The 14,558-nt window shown below is 43.5% G+C and overlaps 1 protein-coding gene across 2 annotated transcripts in view; it reads left to right on the forward strand.

The window, feature by feature from the left end:
* The window catches only part of Oseg5 (intraflagellar transport protein Oseg5), a 43,150-nt gene extending 38,787 nt beyond the window's left edge, over window positions 1–4,363 (forward strand). For both annotated transcript variants that reach the window (XM_050189961.3, XM_050189963.3), the window contains 3 exons: window positions 261–433; window positions 1,146–1,269; window positions 4,229–4,363. In XM_050189961.3, the coding sequence (XP_050045918.2) occupies window positions 261–433; window positions 1,146–1,269; window positions 4,229–4,297 (366 nt within the window). In that variant the 3' untranslated portion in view covers window positions 4,298–4,363. The remainder of the gene's footprint in view (window positions 1–260; window positions 434–1,145; window positions 1,270–4,228) is intronic.
* The last annotated feature ends 10,195 nt before the right edge of the window (window positions 4,364–14,558 follow it).

Below are 14,558 nucleotides of genomic sequence, written 5' to 3' on the forward strand. Positions count from 1 at the left end.
GCATGACCTCAGATGGAGCCACTTAATGGCAGTGTGTTTACTGCTGCTTAAACGTATGTGCTGTTTTGCGCACACCAGAACGCCAAGATAGGTGCACCAGACCTTATGCTCCATTCGCATACTCAGTCATCACAGAATTATTTAATGAAACAGTGTGGTCACGGTATCGCTTTTGTGTAGACTCTTATTAGCTCAAGTAATTATTTCTTAGCGTCATTTACATAGCAGCACAGATGACTCGGGCTGCTTTACTTTAACAGGTTGATAAGGTGCTTTACCTCCAGTACATCAAATCACAACAGTCCAGTCAAGTTCAAACAGCAGAGCTTGCTTTGCTCTGTGGAAATCAAAAAGAAGCCGAGAACATCTTGCTACAAAACAAACTGTGGTTCCGTGCCATCATGATGAACATCAGTCTTCACGAGTGGGAACGGTAATGTGGCGCTTTAGTTGTGTCATTATTTATCTACGATTACGCAAATGAATGAATGTGTTCTGAATCTGAGCTCATTTTGTAGCTACCAAAGTATTGCTGTTTATTGCATAATAGATTTTTAAAAATAGCACATTATTCAGCACAGCTTTATAGTGCTGTGAACAGACATCCCATTGTATGCTGTGTGGTGGCCCATAGGAGAGCGAAAGGCAGTGTAGCTAGTTGGCTGCTGAAAATTTAAGTCCATGTAGACACCATAGGAAATGTAAAATTGCACTGCAAAGTATTGCGATAGATGGTACTTTGAGTGTCATAAGCAGACATTGTGTACTGTGCCTGTGTGTTCCATTGCCCAGCTCCCCTGTAAATTCAAACTCTTTAATTTATAATGTACAGTAACGTGAGAAGACAAAGTATATGAATAAGGCAGGACCACATACCTTCTGTCTATATTTTCACCATCTGGTTCATACCAAATAGCCAAGCTGCATCATTTTCACAGTGGTAGTTTATCAGCTCACTCACATTCATGGATTATTGTGAATTGTGCATCATTGCACAATTGCCAACTAATTAATAATTTCCTTATTACGTTATGCCTTTTGTATACTTACATAGTGTGAGAAAGTACAGTGAGTTGACGTGGTTTGTCTTTTTAACGGTCAGTAAAGTTTTAAATTTTGAACTGATGACTTTTCCTCGCAACCAGGGCCCTGAACCTTGCAGTGAAGTACAATACTCACATAGACACAGTGCTGGGCCATCGAATTTCGTCGCTGGAGAGGCTCGGCAAGCAAGAAAACAATGCTGTTTTCCTCAAGTACAACAAAGAGGTCAGCTTTATTTTCACTTTACCATTTATTTTTTAACTTGACCCTGTTTTTCAATAAGACTATTAGGCCACGCTGCAACAGATCAGATTTAAAGAATAACTAAAGGGAAATATTAAGTCAGGGTAAGTTGTTGGTCGATTGCACTTCTGAAAAATTGAAAAAGTCATTTATCCAAAGCAAACGTCTACACATTACAGAAAAAAAAGTTGCCAATTACAATTACTTTGAAAAATCTAATTTATTACACTTACCAATTACTGCCCCATAAAAGTAATTACAAAACTACTAGTAAGTAATCTATTAAATTTAATGTTACTTTCCACACTTCTATTAACAATGAACAAATATAGTAGATAGAACAAGCTGGCCTCACTCTTTCAATGCGTCCTCTGCAGCCCTTCACACATTATCCTCAGTAAGAATTGCTTTCCAAATTTTCTTCCATAATCTTCCCTCGCTTTCTTGTATGTACATCTGCAACGGCACTGAAAACTCGTTTGATGTGTCTGGTGGAGAGAAGGGCAGTGTTGTAATGCACAAACACCTTGGTTGCAAGACTGTGCATGGTTACTCAATGCCCCAGTGCTTGGGTCTGGGTCATGTATGAAATGCAGCATTTCATTGTCGCTTGGGCTAGGGGAAGGCACTCCCGATAAGCCCGTGATCAACTGAAAAACCTTATACAGGATATTTCCTGGCATCGCTGACTATCGAGCCATAGACCACTATCAAGCTATATATGTGCCGTTTCAAATTGTCGGCCAACATCTGGTGGACCTCCACCACTTAGACTAAAGCGACTAATTCAAATGTTCACGTTCCTTGAAAAGGTGGCCAAATCTGTAACGTAACTTAATGTAAAGCTGCATATGATGCAGCCCTAATAATACACTCGAACCTCATTATAACGAAGTTGAAAAGAGAGCTGACATTACATTGTTATATTTGTTATTGCCATTTACTGCAATATATGCCCAATAGGACGCACACAATGGGGCATGTGGCCCATGGAAATGCTACGTGACGACGCATGCGATGAAATTTGAATAAAACAACAACAGAATCTTCAGTGTGTGCAACGTGCGACTTCTTCGCACCTGAGGTGACAGCCTTTAGATAGCTGCCTTCTGTTCCATTGTGATGGTCTTTCGCTTCCGCTTCCTGCTTGGCTCATTGCAGTAGAGCATCATGTGGTACACAACACAGCGCCCTGCTGTGTGAACAAGGAGGCAAACGAACTTCGCCGTGCCAACTTGGTTCGCCCAGTTTGTGGTTTCTGAGATTGCACCGGGGCCAATGCAATCTTGGAGGCCACGCCTAACTGCCAGGCCACTTTTGGCGGGAGTCGAACCCACGACTTTTGGTGTTAATTAAGGTGAAATTAATTACGGCACAGTTAATTAAGACAATCAAACACAAAACCTTTGGTGAGAGTCAAACTGACGACCTTTAATGTTAATGAAGGCAAAGCTAAGGCACAATTAATTAAGGTAAAGTGAATTAAGGCACTCAATCCAACAACCTTGGGTGGGAGTTGAACCCACGTAATAGGAAGTAATGTATTCAAATGTCAAGTAATTTAATAAATGTTTCGTGAGCGCACAGGCTTTTCCCTTCATCCTCTTTAACAGATGTTAAAGTGTCTGTCAATTTTTTTCATTATATAATGAGCTTCGAGTGTACTGTTTGTGTGTTATGATCGTAAACATAGGCGTGTGTGAGTCAGATAGATCAAACAAATAGAAACAAAAGCGTTTAATGGCCAGAAATGCCTTTCTAAATCAGATAAGTCATACTGCACTAAGCGAAGAAGAATTAAGTGACAGATCCTGGCACCTATGAAGGCCGCTTAAAAGTTCTTCCAGGAAAGAGAGATAAATTTATTGTAAGATAAAAGCTCAGCAGTCAGACTACCAAGAGGGGTGTGCAAATCTGCCAGCCTGCCATGTTCAGTTGATCAATGGATAGCTGCAATACACTGATCAAGGGAAGGGTAGCTTACGTGCCACTTTTCATTCCCCTCGTCACTGTGGTTCCCATCATATTTCTGAGGAGATTTCTGAGGAGATTTCTATAGTGACTGGTTTTCATTCCCTTGGTCACTGTAGTTCCAGCCAAATTTAAGCGCTTTAAACTGTGTTGCCTGTTATAGCTTTTGTCATCGAAAATGTAACTGGTGATATGTCTGCTGAAAAAGTCATTGAATTACAGTGAGTGTTACTCAGTAAACACGGTAATCATTAAATTACAAAATTACAGAAACACGTAATGGACTACAAGTTATTATTACATGTAATTCTTTACATACACATCTGATACCAAGTGCCAAGTCTTGGTACACCTGGGGAGGCATACCGTGCACTGAAGGGTTATTTTTTCAAATGCTTCTGCATTTAAAGATGCTATTTAAAAATGCTGCTGTAAATGCTACTGAATTTACTAAGGGCACTGATGCACATCGTTCACAGGTGCTTGCCAGCCCACACTGCATATGATATACTACGGCTGAAGTAATCAAGCATTCACCTTTCAATAGTCGCCAAAAAAGGTTATGTTTGGAAATAACTTCTGCTTACTTCTCCCTCTCACTCCATTGTTTGCCTGCTGATGCTAACATCAATGTCAGCTGAAGCTAAATCTGTGCATTGTTGGGATCATAGGTGGAGATGTAGAACAGGCTTCAGTTCTTTGTTGCTGCACTTCTCATATTGTTTACTGCCTATGGCCTCTAGGCATAAGTAGAAAGCAAAGGCAAATGGAAAGCAAAGGCAAATGGCTCTGTTAAGAGAGGCGTTGATTCACATAATGAAAGTGTCTGTCTTCCTTCTTGTCATATTGAGTTTTCTTTGTGTTGCTTGACTCAAGAATAGAATACCAATTTTCACACCAAATCATCCTTCTGAAGAAAAGTAGCTTGCTTTGCTTATGCATTGTTTTTGCCTTTTGCTTGTTTTTTCAGGTGAAAGTCGACTGGGCAAAGATCAATGCTGCCATGGCAGATGAGTATGAAAAGGAGAAATATGGCTGAGAAGTGTGTTGAACAAATTTTGCAGCGCTTAAAATGTGCCACTAATAAAGGCTTTCTTCTGTTTTTCTTCAGTGTGGTGGTTCTCCACTGATGACATGAACATTCTGTTTTTGCTATGACCACAAAACTGTTTCACCTCATCTTGCTTGGGGAACATAGTGAAGGCAGGACGTCCCACTTAGTCAGGACAAAGCTTTTAAAAGAAAATTTGTGTTCTGAAAGTATGAAGCTAGTGCAGTGTTGGTGGACGATGCTTCTGCTAGTGGATTATTTTAGTGCAGTAGAATCCCGCCTGAAATGAACATGAAGGTACTTTGGAAATCTGTTCATGATGTAAGAAGTTCAGTTTAACAGAGCTCCATTGAACTTATGGGAATCAAGCAGAAGTTCTCAGGCTGTACAACTTAGTGCATTTAGTAGAGCCTGTCCTGTATGAAGTCTATTCCACTTAAAACTGGCATTTGCCAAATTCACAAGTAAGAGATGCAGGAAAAGCTCCTCCCCAAAGAGTGTAATGCACCTGCCTTTCATCCCTCTGCGATTCAAGAAATAGTTATTTTACAGGTACCACTAGCACGAACAGGTGTTCGGCATTGTACATAAAAACTGACAACTGCCAAGTTGTAGTCTAAATATGCTTTCCAAGTCAGTTTACCAACACGCCCAACAAATGGCAATGCTGAAATTGCCAAGTGTGGGTCGAAGGCAGCTGTCTTCTGTCTTCGTCGTATTGTGCTGCCCCTTCAAGATATTCAACCAGTACCAACTCGCCCAAATGTCGATCCTTCCATCGCAGTACAGTTTTCTTGAATGGGGATTAGGAGAGAGACTTCACTACCCAGTGAAAACACATCTGTGGCACATCCAAACAATGTCCCAATATCTGGGCATACTTTCAGAGACAAACAGGACACCCATTGAACGTCCAATTTCGGATATGCTGTCACAGACGTTCCAAGGATATTGCATGTGGACCTTTCATGACCCATGCATCAATAGTTGTGCTCCCAGAGGCTGTGTATTTCTGTTTCCTCGTGACAGAAATATGTTTTCTCGTATGTTCAAATTGTAATCCGAAGTTATCATGTCTGGAGCTCATGTGTACATCGTACTTTGTGTACTTTATTACGCAATTTATTTTGAAAGCTTCAGTTCAATAGGCTACTCTTAGCTGAAGGGAGGCGTGGAAGAATGAGAAGTAGACTGCACTGACGCATGTGCACATGTGCTCATATGGGATTTTATGAACATAATAGCCATTCCAGCAAGCATCGTGCAAAAGGCCCCGAGATGTCTGTGCAATGTACGTAGCATGTACATCCCTCACGCATATACGAGAGATGTTCGCAGAACACGGAAAGTGCGGCCAAGCGATCGTGTGAGGGACGTCCAGAGGACAATTTCAGTACATCCTAGGGATATCCATATCTTTGCAGTGGATGTCCAAGGGATATCCACTGGATACCGCTGCACGCAGTCACTGAGTATGTATACACTAACCTAGCTCCTGCGAGAAGTACCTATTCCCCTCGGCAACAAACGGATCAAGTCAGGATATCGCGGCGAAGAAGAGTCTGAACATAGGGAAGGCAGGGGATACGAAAATCAAGGAAAGTTAAGACCTTTTCAATGACGAAAATCTTCCTGGGTGCCACCATAATGCCCGCAGGACTGTTATGATTACTATATGTAAACCTGCCACTGTCGAGGCTGCCACACGTGCCTTTGTACTATCACGGAACAGTCCATAAAGAAGGTGCTCTCTCCCCCCAGTACAATAACTTCTCACCTGAGCGTGTTGTTTCGCAAATGTGCTCTTAGGACAAAAGAATTAGAACACAGTAGTGCAGGCAATCGCAGGGGCATTTATTGTGCCTTTTATGCACCAATCTAGCCAACAGAAGATGCCAATGGGCGCGCAACAAATCGAGAAAGTCCGACTCATATGACTGGATAACGAGAAAATATGTTCTCGTCATGTTGGACACTAACGCCTAATCGCTCGCGTGTACAGCCACGCGAACGGTGGCGCATTCTAACGATCGTGTTCGTCGATTCTGGTGTCTTGCTCCTAAACCTCTCGCAGGACGTTCCCGCGAGTGAGCGCGTGAAACATCAGCGCAGTTAGCCGACCCCAAGACAATGAGGAACAGGCTACTCCCTTTTGCCCCCGAGTAACCCCGCCGTGAGGTGGCGTTAGCACCAGTGTAACACTCGCGCCATCTCTCGCACTAGTCTGCAACCACGCCGACCGCTTCCGGTACAAAGTCATGCGGCGAAGCCGGATTACAGGAGACGTGAGAAATGCGGAGAAAACAATATCAGGGGACGCGTGAGTCGAACGTCATCACTGTTGCCTTGGTCTCCTCATTCCGAGCCCGGCCTCCATATATTCACGCTGCTGCTACTTGAGTACCCGCACATGGAATGGGCATGTGCCGGTCGTATGTGGAGAGCCCGCCAAACCGACGTACTGTCTTTGCAGGAAATCGAAATCACTAATGGCGAATTCGGCAAATCGCGCACGTACCGGTGCGGTACCGGGGCGCCCTGGTGCACAGTTTCATACAATTATCGCACCACGGCGCTCTGGTGGGCACCGGTGCAATTTGCCGAATTCGCCTTAAGTGAAGACGTAGGGCTGTTCTACATCTCCCCAAGAGGACAGCACGATGAGCAGGCGCGTCCACTTATATATTGATGCGAAAGCGTCACGTGGCCCATAGAGCGACAAAGCCGGCGGCGTGCGTATAAGCGAAACGGCATCTAGATTCCCATTGGCTTCGACGCCACGGCACGAGCGCGCCTTGACGTAGCAGAGCGGGTGAGAGAGAAGTGGCTCGTTGTGAGAAATGGGAAAGGTTGACGCTATCTTCTGCAGCCCCTTGCACGGCTCAGCGCCAGAGCGGATGAACCCCCTTGCGTCAGGGGAGAGGGCACGCAGGCTGCTGCTGCTTGCTGGCTCGGGCAGCCCGTACCGCTGTGGTACATTATTCGCAGCGCAAAACTCAAATGAGTGCTCAGCGGCGTTCAATTGGACATTGCCTTCGCATTCACGAAATGCTTAGGTATCCTCGCATTTTTTCCGTCGACACGCCACTTCGAGCGATTGCTCCAATAGCTTCTTTTTACATCACCGGCTGTAACGAATGCGTCATCACTGCCCAGGTACACTACTGCGAACCACACCTGGAAGTCTATGGTGTGCCGGGCATCTTCAGACTCTCAGAGACCCAATCCGGTCATACGCGTGCTGTAGAGATATACATGTGCTTTCCCAAGATTGCGCTCATAATTGGCTGAAGCTAGACGTGGCTTCATTGCTTGTTATTGTTTGCTGTTGGCAACAGCCGGAGTTTAGGCACGCACCTATCTTGTGAAACAGAAGCGCGCTTCTCCTTACAATATGTCGTACTGTGGGAAAGCCAGCACTGACTAACCGTTTGTAGGAATTAAGCTATAACTTCAAGACCGCGTCGAGGTTTACAGAAAGAGACTTGATCGGTATGCGCCCTCATAGAGCGCCTTTTTCTCGAGCAGCAGCCTTCGAAAAAATTCCTGCAGGGACCGTTTTGCGTATGCGCCATCCCGGCCCGACCGCCAGAGTAAAGGAAAACAGTCTAAGCAAAGAAACAAGGCAATGAAAAACGACACAAATATGGAGTAGAAAGCCTCGTAATTACAACGTAACACACAGCATCCTTTTTTTCTTTCTTATATGATTGAGATCACGTGTCTCAATTTGAAAAATATAATATCTGTTTTTTAACGGAGGAAGAAAAAAATGCGACGCAAAGACGAACAGTATACAGTATGTCGATAAACGAAAAGCGCTTAAATGGAATTGCCGGTAAAACGGAACAACAACCTCTGAATTGGTTGGTTTTGTAATTGAACAATGTAAAAAGAAAAGCTTTCGGTAATCGCAACCAAAGTGAACGGAACTCTCTATAGACGTTTTCATAAGGCGAGGAGGAAAGTGCGCGCGGCGAGCCGTTGTTCCTCTCTGGCTTGAATTGTGTTGGCGCGGCGCTGCTTGAATGTGTTGCAGTCGCCGGCTGCGGAGTGATCTGGAGATTTTAGATCGTTCCGCGTAAAATTCACGTGATGTTAGTTCATACGACTTCGTCGAAGAACCACTGTGTAGCCTCTAGGGGCAGCAATAGATAGGATATATGCAGAAAATGTTCTCGGCTGGGCAAAAATGCGACGCGTATCATCGGCCGTGGTGCGTGCATTTGTTGTGATCAATCATTTCGGCTGTATCGGTTTCAACTCGACGAAGAGAATCCGGCGTCGGTGAATTGGCAGCACCTATTGGAAAAATATTCTCACTCTCTGACCGCCGAAGTTCTCGTATATGGCCAATCCATTGCAACTACGAAACATCTAAGCGCCAATTGTTATAAAAGATTTACGTCAGCCACCGGCATCGTTCTCATGCATTTCGAGTCTAGTAGATTTCAAACCGCCATGCTATGTCTACGTTGACCTCCTGCATGAGACCCTAGGCCTTGCTGAACACAGCGATCACTGCGGATGGTAAACCAGCGTGATACATATAAGCTTTGTGCGTCGGCATTGTCTCTTTGCCCTGTAAGGCATAACATCCAAGGGAAATCGCACAGAGTATCCAATGGCTATTTGTGAGGACAATTTTCGTAAGAAGGGTGACTACGTCGGAAAAGCAAGACTGAAGACAACAAATTCTTATATCTTCCTTTCGGAAAAAAGAAATACAGAACACGGTCTAACGACGCAATAAGACTTCGCGTGGTCATGCCGCATGCTTGGACCATTCGCTATTATAGAACAACCAGATCTATAACATAGCATCCACCACTGCATCCGACGCTCGCGCAGTGCAGCCGGTCGTTTGAGCACTCGACAAGTTTGATTCAGACTGTTGTTGGTTGGTTGTTGCTAACCAAACCTATTTTCTTTGTGGACGGAAACTTCGCCCAGCAAACATGGCAGTCCCACAATGTATCTACACATAACGATTTGAACGCTTGTCAAAGTAAACAGCACAACTTATTCCGCAGCAAAACGCTACCACGTTGTTAGGACCGTCATATGTTTCGTAACGACTCATTGCTACTGAACCAGAGCTTAGAACAACAGTTAGAATGCTGCAGTAAGGTCAAATTCATGAAACAAATTTGCAGAAGTACACAACTGATCTCTGAGGCTGGCTGTAGGCTCAAAAACGCGCGCGCACACCGCGCTTGTTGCTCCGTCCGGCCGTCCGACTCAACGCCAGCACAGAAATCACTTTAGTACGTCTCGCAGAACCGTTTCCCCGGTAGAAGACGCCATGTCATGCTAAACAAAACCGCGCGAGAACAAAAATAAATAAATAAGTAAATAAATCTGAAAAAAAAAACGAGGACACCTAAGCGCTTCTTATGAGTTGTGAATGCCAAAGCGTTAACGTCCAATTTGATGCCGCCTAGCGGTCCTTCGAGTTTTGCGGTGCGAGTAATATAGCATAGCGGTACGGCTGCATGCCCGAGCCAGCAAGCGGCAGCAGTCTGCGGTGCCAACGCCGCATGCCACCGACGCGGCGATGCCCCCTCCCCTCACGAAACACCTGGCGCGCTATCGATAAGCACGTGTTCCCTTTCGCCCGCTCTGCTCCATCGAGGCGCGGTCGTGACGTGGTGTCGCAGCCAATGGGAATCTAGGGGCCGTTTCCCTGCCACAGACGCCTCCGGCTTTTCCGCTCAATGGGCCATTTGATGCTTTCGCATTAAAGAAGAAAAAACAAAAGAAAAGAAAGCAAGTAAAAACAAAAACGGCAGCCGAGCGTATACCATGGCCTACAACACGGAGCGCTTTTGTGGAAGTCGAACCCACTTCGAGATATGGAAGAACCGGCCATATCTCTCTCCAAGTGGGATTCCAATTGGCATCGTAAAGGTCGACCCAGAAAACACCAAATGTCCTAAGGACGTCCCAAGCAAGTACTGAAGTCCCAAGTCCAAAAAAGGAAGTAATATGGATGTCCCATGGACTTAAGCAAACGGATGTCCAATAAACGTCTCAGAATAGTACATGAATGGGCACCTGCATGCTATATATATATATATATATATATATATATATATATATATATATATATATATAATCACTCACATCAAGGCATGGCATGGCATGGCAAGAACTTTATTTTGGTCCAGAGAAACTAGGGCCCGAGGGCACAAGCCTCCAGGCTAAGTCGGTGGCTCCGCCCACGTAGGCACCGGTAGGCCAAAGGCTTTCCCGATGTCGTGAGCTCTCCGGACGGCCAGGAGTTGATCTTGGAGGACTTCGCTGGATATGCGCCGACTCTAGTCCTCCTCACTGTTGAGGTCCGAAGCCCTTTGGTGGGGCACAGCCAGAACATATGATCAAATAGACACGGAGTGTGTCCACAACTTTTACATTCTGCGGGAAAGTCAATACATATGTTTATTTCACGAGTATATTATGTGCCATCCCAGTACACGTACGCGCTCAAATTAAACTTGCGTAACCCTGCACACATAATATGCATTACGGAGGCGAGAACACAATATGTCCCTTATTTACTGCAATCTTGCATATGAATTCTGCCATTCGCGCATTAATTAGCAAGCACAATACGTACGTGTGTGAACCCTCGACCTTTGGCGTGAGTTAAGGCGAAGTTAATTAATATAGAGTTAATTAAGGCACTCGAACCCTCGACCTTCGGTGGGAGAAAACAAGTAATAGGATGTAACAACGCATTCGAAGGAAAATGTCAAGTAACATAATGAATGTCTCATGAGCGCGCAGGCTTTCACTTCATGCTCCTTTAGTGTATGCTAAAGTGACTGCCTTTTTTTCAGCGCCTGTCTTCTGTGAAGAAAGTCATTCTTGCCGAACGTGAGGCATGTGAACGTTTTCTTTTACGTGTTAAATAGCGACGCAGCGGGCGACTTCTTTGGCTACTGTTGCAAATTTTTGTCACGCAGAATGAAACAGTTTCAAAGAGCGCCGATCTACCCTGTATGCTTGCGCCAAAAAAGATAATAATAATAATAATAATAATAATAATAATAATAATAATAATAATAATAATAATAATAATAATAATAATAATAAGTTTATTTGACCATCACGTCATACGTGACGATGCAAAAAAGGTGGAAGTGAAGTCTATGAAAGTGCCGGAAAATGACTGATGCGAGAACTCCGCTATTATTCAGCTATCGGAGAAGCCCAATCTGTATTCAAGTTGATAGAAGATGTAGATTTCGTGCATGAATTAACCGTACTTTAGTCTATCTGTAATGACAGCACGGCGATGGTCGGTGCGCAGACTGACGAAGTCATACGCAAGCATTTATGTGCGTGCAGCAACTCGTTTGATAACTTTTTTCTTGTTCTATTCTTCATTTGCCACTTGAAGAACAATTATGTCACTAAGATTTTTTGGTCAATCCGTTACTTTAGACTTCCATTTATATGAACTTGTAGGCGTTCCCTGCTGAGTCCGAATAATCGGTCGATGACTGTACATGGTTCCGGAATAAAGTTTTAAGCGCCGAGAACTCCTGCTTATCGGGACGAGATTCCACTGCATAGCGTTGTTGCGTTGCGGTGACATGACGAAGGCGGAATCGCGGTATATGGGCAAGGCGATTACGAGGAACAAAAAGGTGATGACTGCTCTGCTCGGCTTCTATATGTTGTTGCCTCAAAACATCAACTACATATGTCTGTGCTTCTTTTGTGGTATGGTATGGTATGGTATGGTATGGTATGGTATGGTATTCCTTATGCGATGGCGCACACCCACTGTGGGGGATTGGCCAAGATTTGGGTGAAATTAGGCTATCTTTATTAAAAGACTAAAACTGGTAAAGCTAACTGGAGAAAATGAACAAAAATAAAATGTTTAAGAATTCAAGACAATCTCTTTGTAGCACTTACAAAATCCTCCACGGTTGAGCAAATATCCCTGTGGCACTTTCCAAGAGAGGAGGCTCCTAGAGAAAGGATATTTATAATTGAAAAGCTCAAACCAAGCTGTGTAAATATTGATTTTCTTCTTTCTTATTGTCGCGGTTTAACCTTGCTTGCTTGTTTGCTTCCGATAACATGGCACGTACCCACTACGGGGAATTGGCCGAGAAGGCTGCGGTTAAACGGGTGCGAGGAGAGAAAACGTGAGAGATAATGTATACGTCAGGGTACAGTTGAAATTGTACAAGAAGTTAAAATAGAAAAGGGGACTTTACTTACCAGCAATTGTAACGACGCGGCCGGGAGAGGAGCACGACATTATTGTTTTCTTTTTTTGGTGTGCCCGCGGCGCATAGCGCTGCCGTTTTACTAATTGATCGTGACGGCATTCGGAACTCGATTCGCGTGTTTACTTGAAATGTTTAAAAAAATATCCGAGGTGCTTTAGGGTCGCTTTAAAGACTGTTGGTACTGTTTTTTTTAAATAAGTGTTGGTTGTTGTAATTATTTTCATTCTTGTCTTGTAAACAATGAAAAGATTGCAGTGTTCACCTAATGTATGTGTTTTCATTTTTTTTTACCAGTTTCCCGAAGAAATAACGGGACAGTATTCAAACGAAAATTTAAACCGATTATTTTTTTATTAACTATTAACGCGCCAGTAAAACACTTGTGTATAGTATTCTTTTGAAGCTGATTGTTATATGTATATTTATTTATTTATTACAAGTTAGCAGGAACGCAGTAGCACTGCAGTAAGCAGCGAAATTAGTTGAGAGAAACAGCAGCGTAGAAAAACGTAAAGACTACAACACTTTGCACATCCACAGGCTAAGAAATATATATATATATATATATATATATATATGTACACGAAAGAACACGAGAACTTATCAAATATGACAATCGACATGGCAGTGACATTTTTCTAGGTATGGAACACAGTAAGTAAAAACAGGCAGACATCTCGATAAACATATGAAGATGTCGACAGAAACACGTTTAGAAGAACACTACAGATAATACGAGCAGATGACGCAGTCAGGCAAGGGATTCAATGGCGGACCTAAAACGCGCAGGATCATCATGAATAATGACGCTGACTGGAAGATTATTCCAATCGATGGCTGTTTGAGAAAAGAAGGAATGAAGATGAGCATTTATCCGAGCTTGTGGCGGGTAAACTGCTTTATGGTGGCTGATACGGCTTGAAAGACGGTATGCTGGTTTGATAAGGGTGTTGTCAAGAGGGAGGGTATGGTATAGCTTATGGTATAGCTTAAGTGTGAATGTTTTGCGGCGCCTATCTAGTTTTGGAAGATTAGCCTTTGATTTTAACTGTGTGACACTTGTATGATATGAGTTGCCAGAAACTATGAATCTGGCTGCACGATTTGGATACCGACTCGAGTGCCTTGCTAAGGTTGTGTTTATGAGGGTCCCAGATCGCGCATGCATATTCCAACTTAGGTCTTACAAGAGATTGATAGGCTAATAACTTAACCGAGGGCGGGGAAAGTGCGATATTGCATATAGTGCGATGATATATATAGTGCGATAGTACACAAAGTGCGGTAATACATTCTATCTATGTTGTACTTCTGTCTGGTAAGCGGCGAGCTAACACCTCCTGAGTGCCGTGACCCGCCCACAAGCCAACTGCGCTTATGCCTGCACGAAATGTGTAATATGTTGTGAGCTGCTGAAATAAAGATTTATGCGTGTATGTGTGTGTATATGTATGTATGTATGTATGTATGTATGTATGTATGTATGTATGTATGTATGTATGTATGTATGTATGTATGTATGTATGTATGTATGTATGTATGTATGTATGTATGTAAAGGCAAACCATGCACATGGTTACCTGGTGCACATATATACCAGACGTAAGATCGAAGCGATTAAAGTTTGTCGTACATTAAGAACTCTATTGTCTGATTATGAAATGAGTGCCGTGCACACTGACAAGGAACCGGTCACTGCTACAGCTGTCGAAGAAATCACAGGAAGTTCTCGAAGAGCTAAAGTAATTGCTAATAATTCTGCCTAAAGTATGGGTGTAAAATCAGGAAGTCGCAGTGAATAAGACCAGGATAGCAACTCGGAAAGAATGCCTACATCCGTTTTCTCTTCACACATTAATGTATCCGTCGATATTACATTTTTTATTTTCAATTGCTCCAAATGATTCTGTAATAGGCCGCTTAAATATCTAGTTGGCAGGAGTTTAGCGTTAGAAGAAAAGATATCCTCCCATTCAGCCTTAATAGTATTTACGGGA

This window comes from Dermacentor andersoni, chromosome 2 (assembly GCF_023375885.2).
Source record: "Dermacentor andersoni chromosome 2, qqDerAnde1_hic_scaffold, whole genome shotgun sequence".
In the NCBI taxonomy this organism is placed as follows: domain Eukaryota; kingdom Metazoa; phylum Arthropoda; class Arachnida; order Ixodida; family Ixodidae; genus Dermacentor; species Dermacentor andersoni.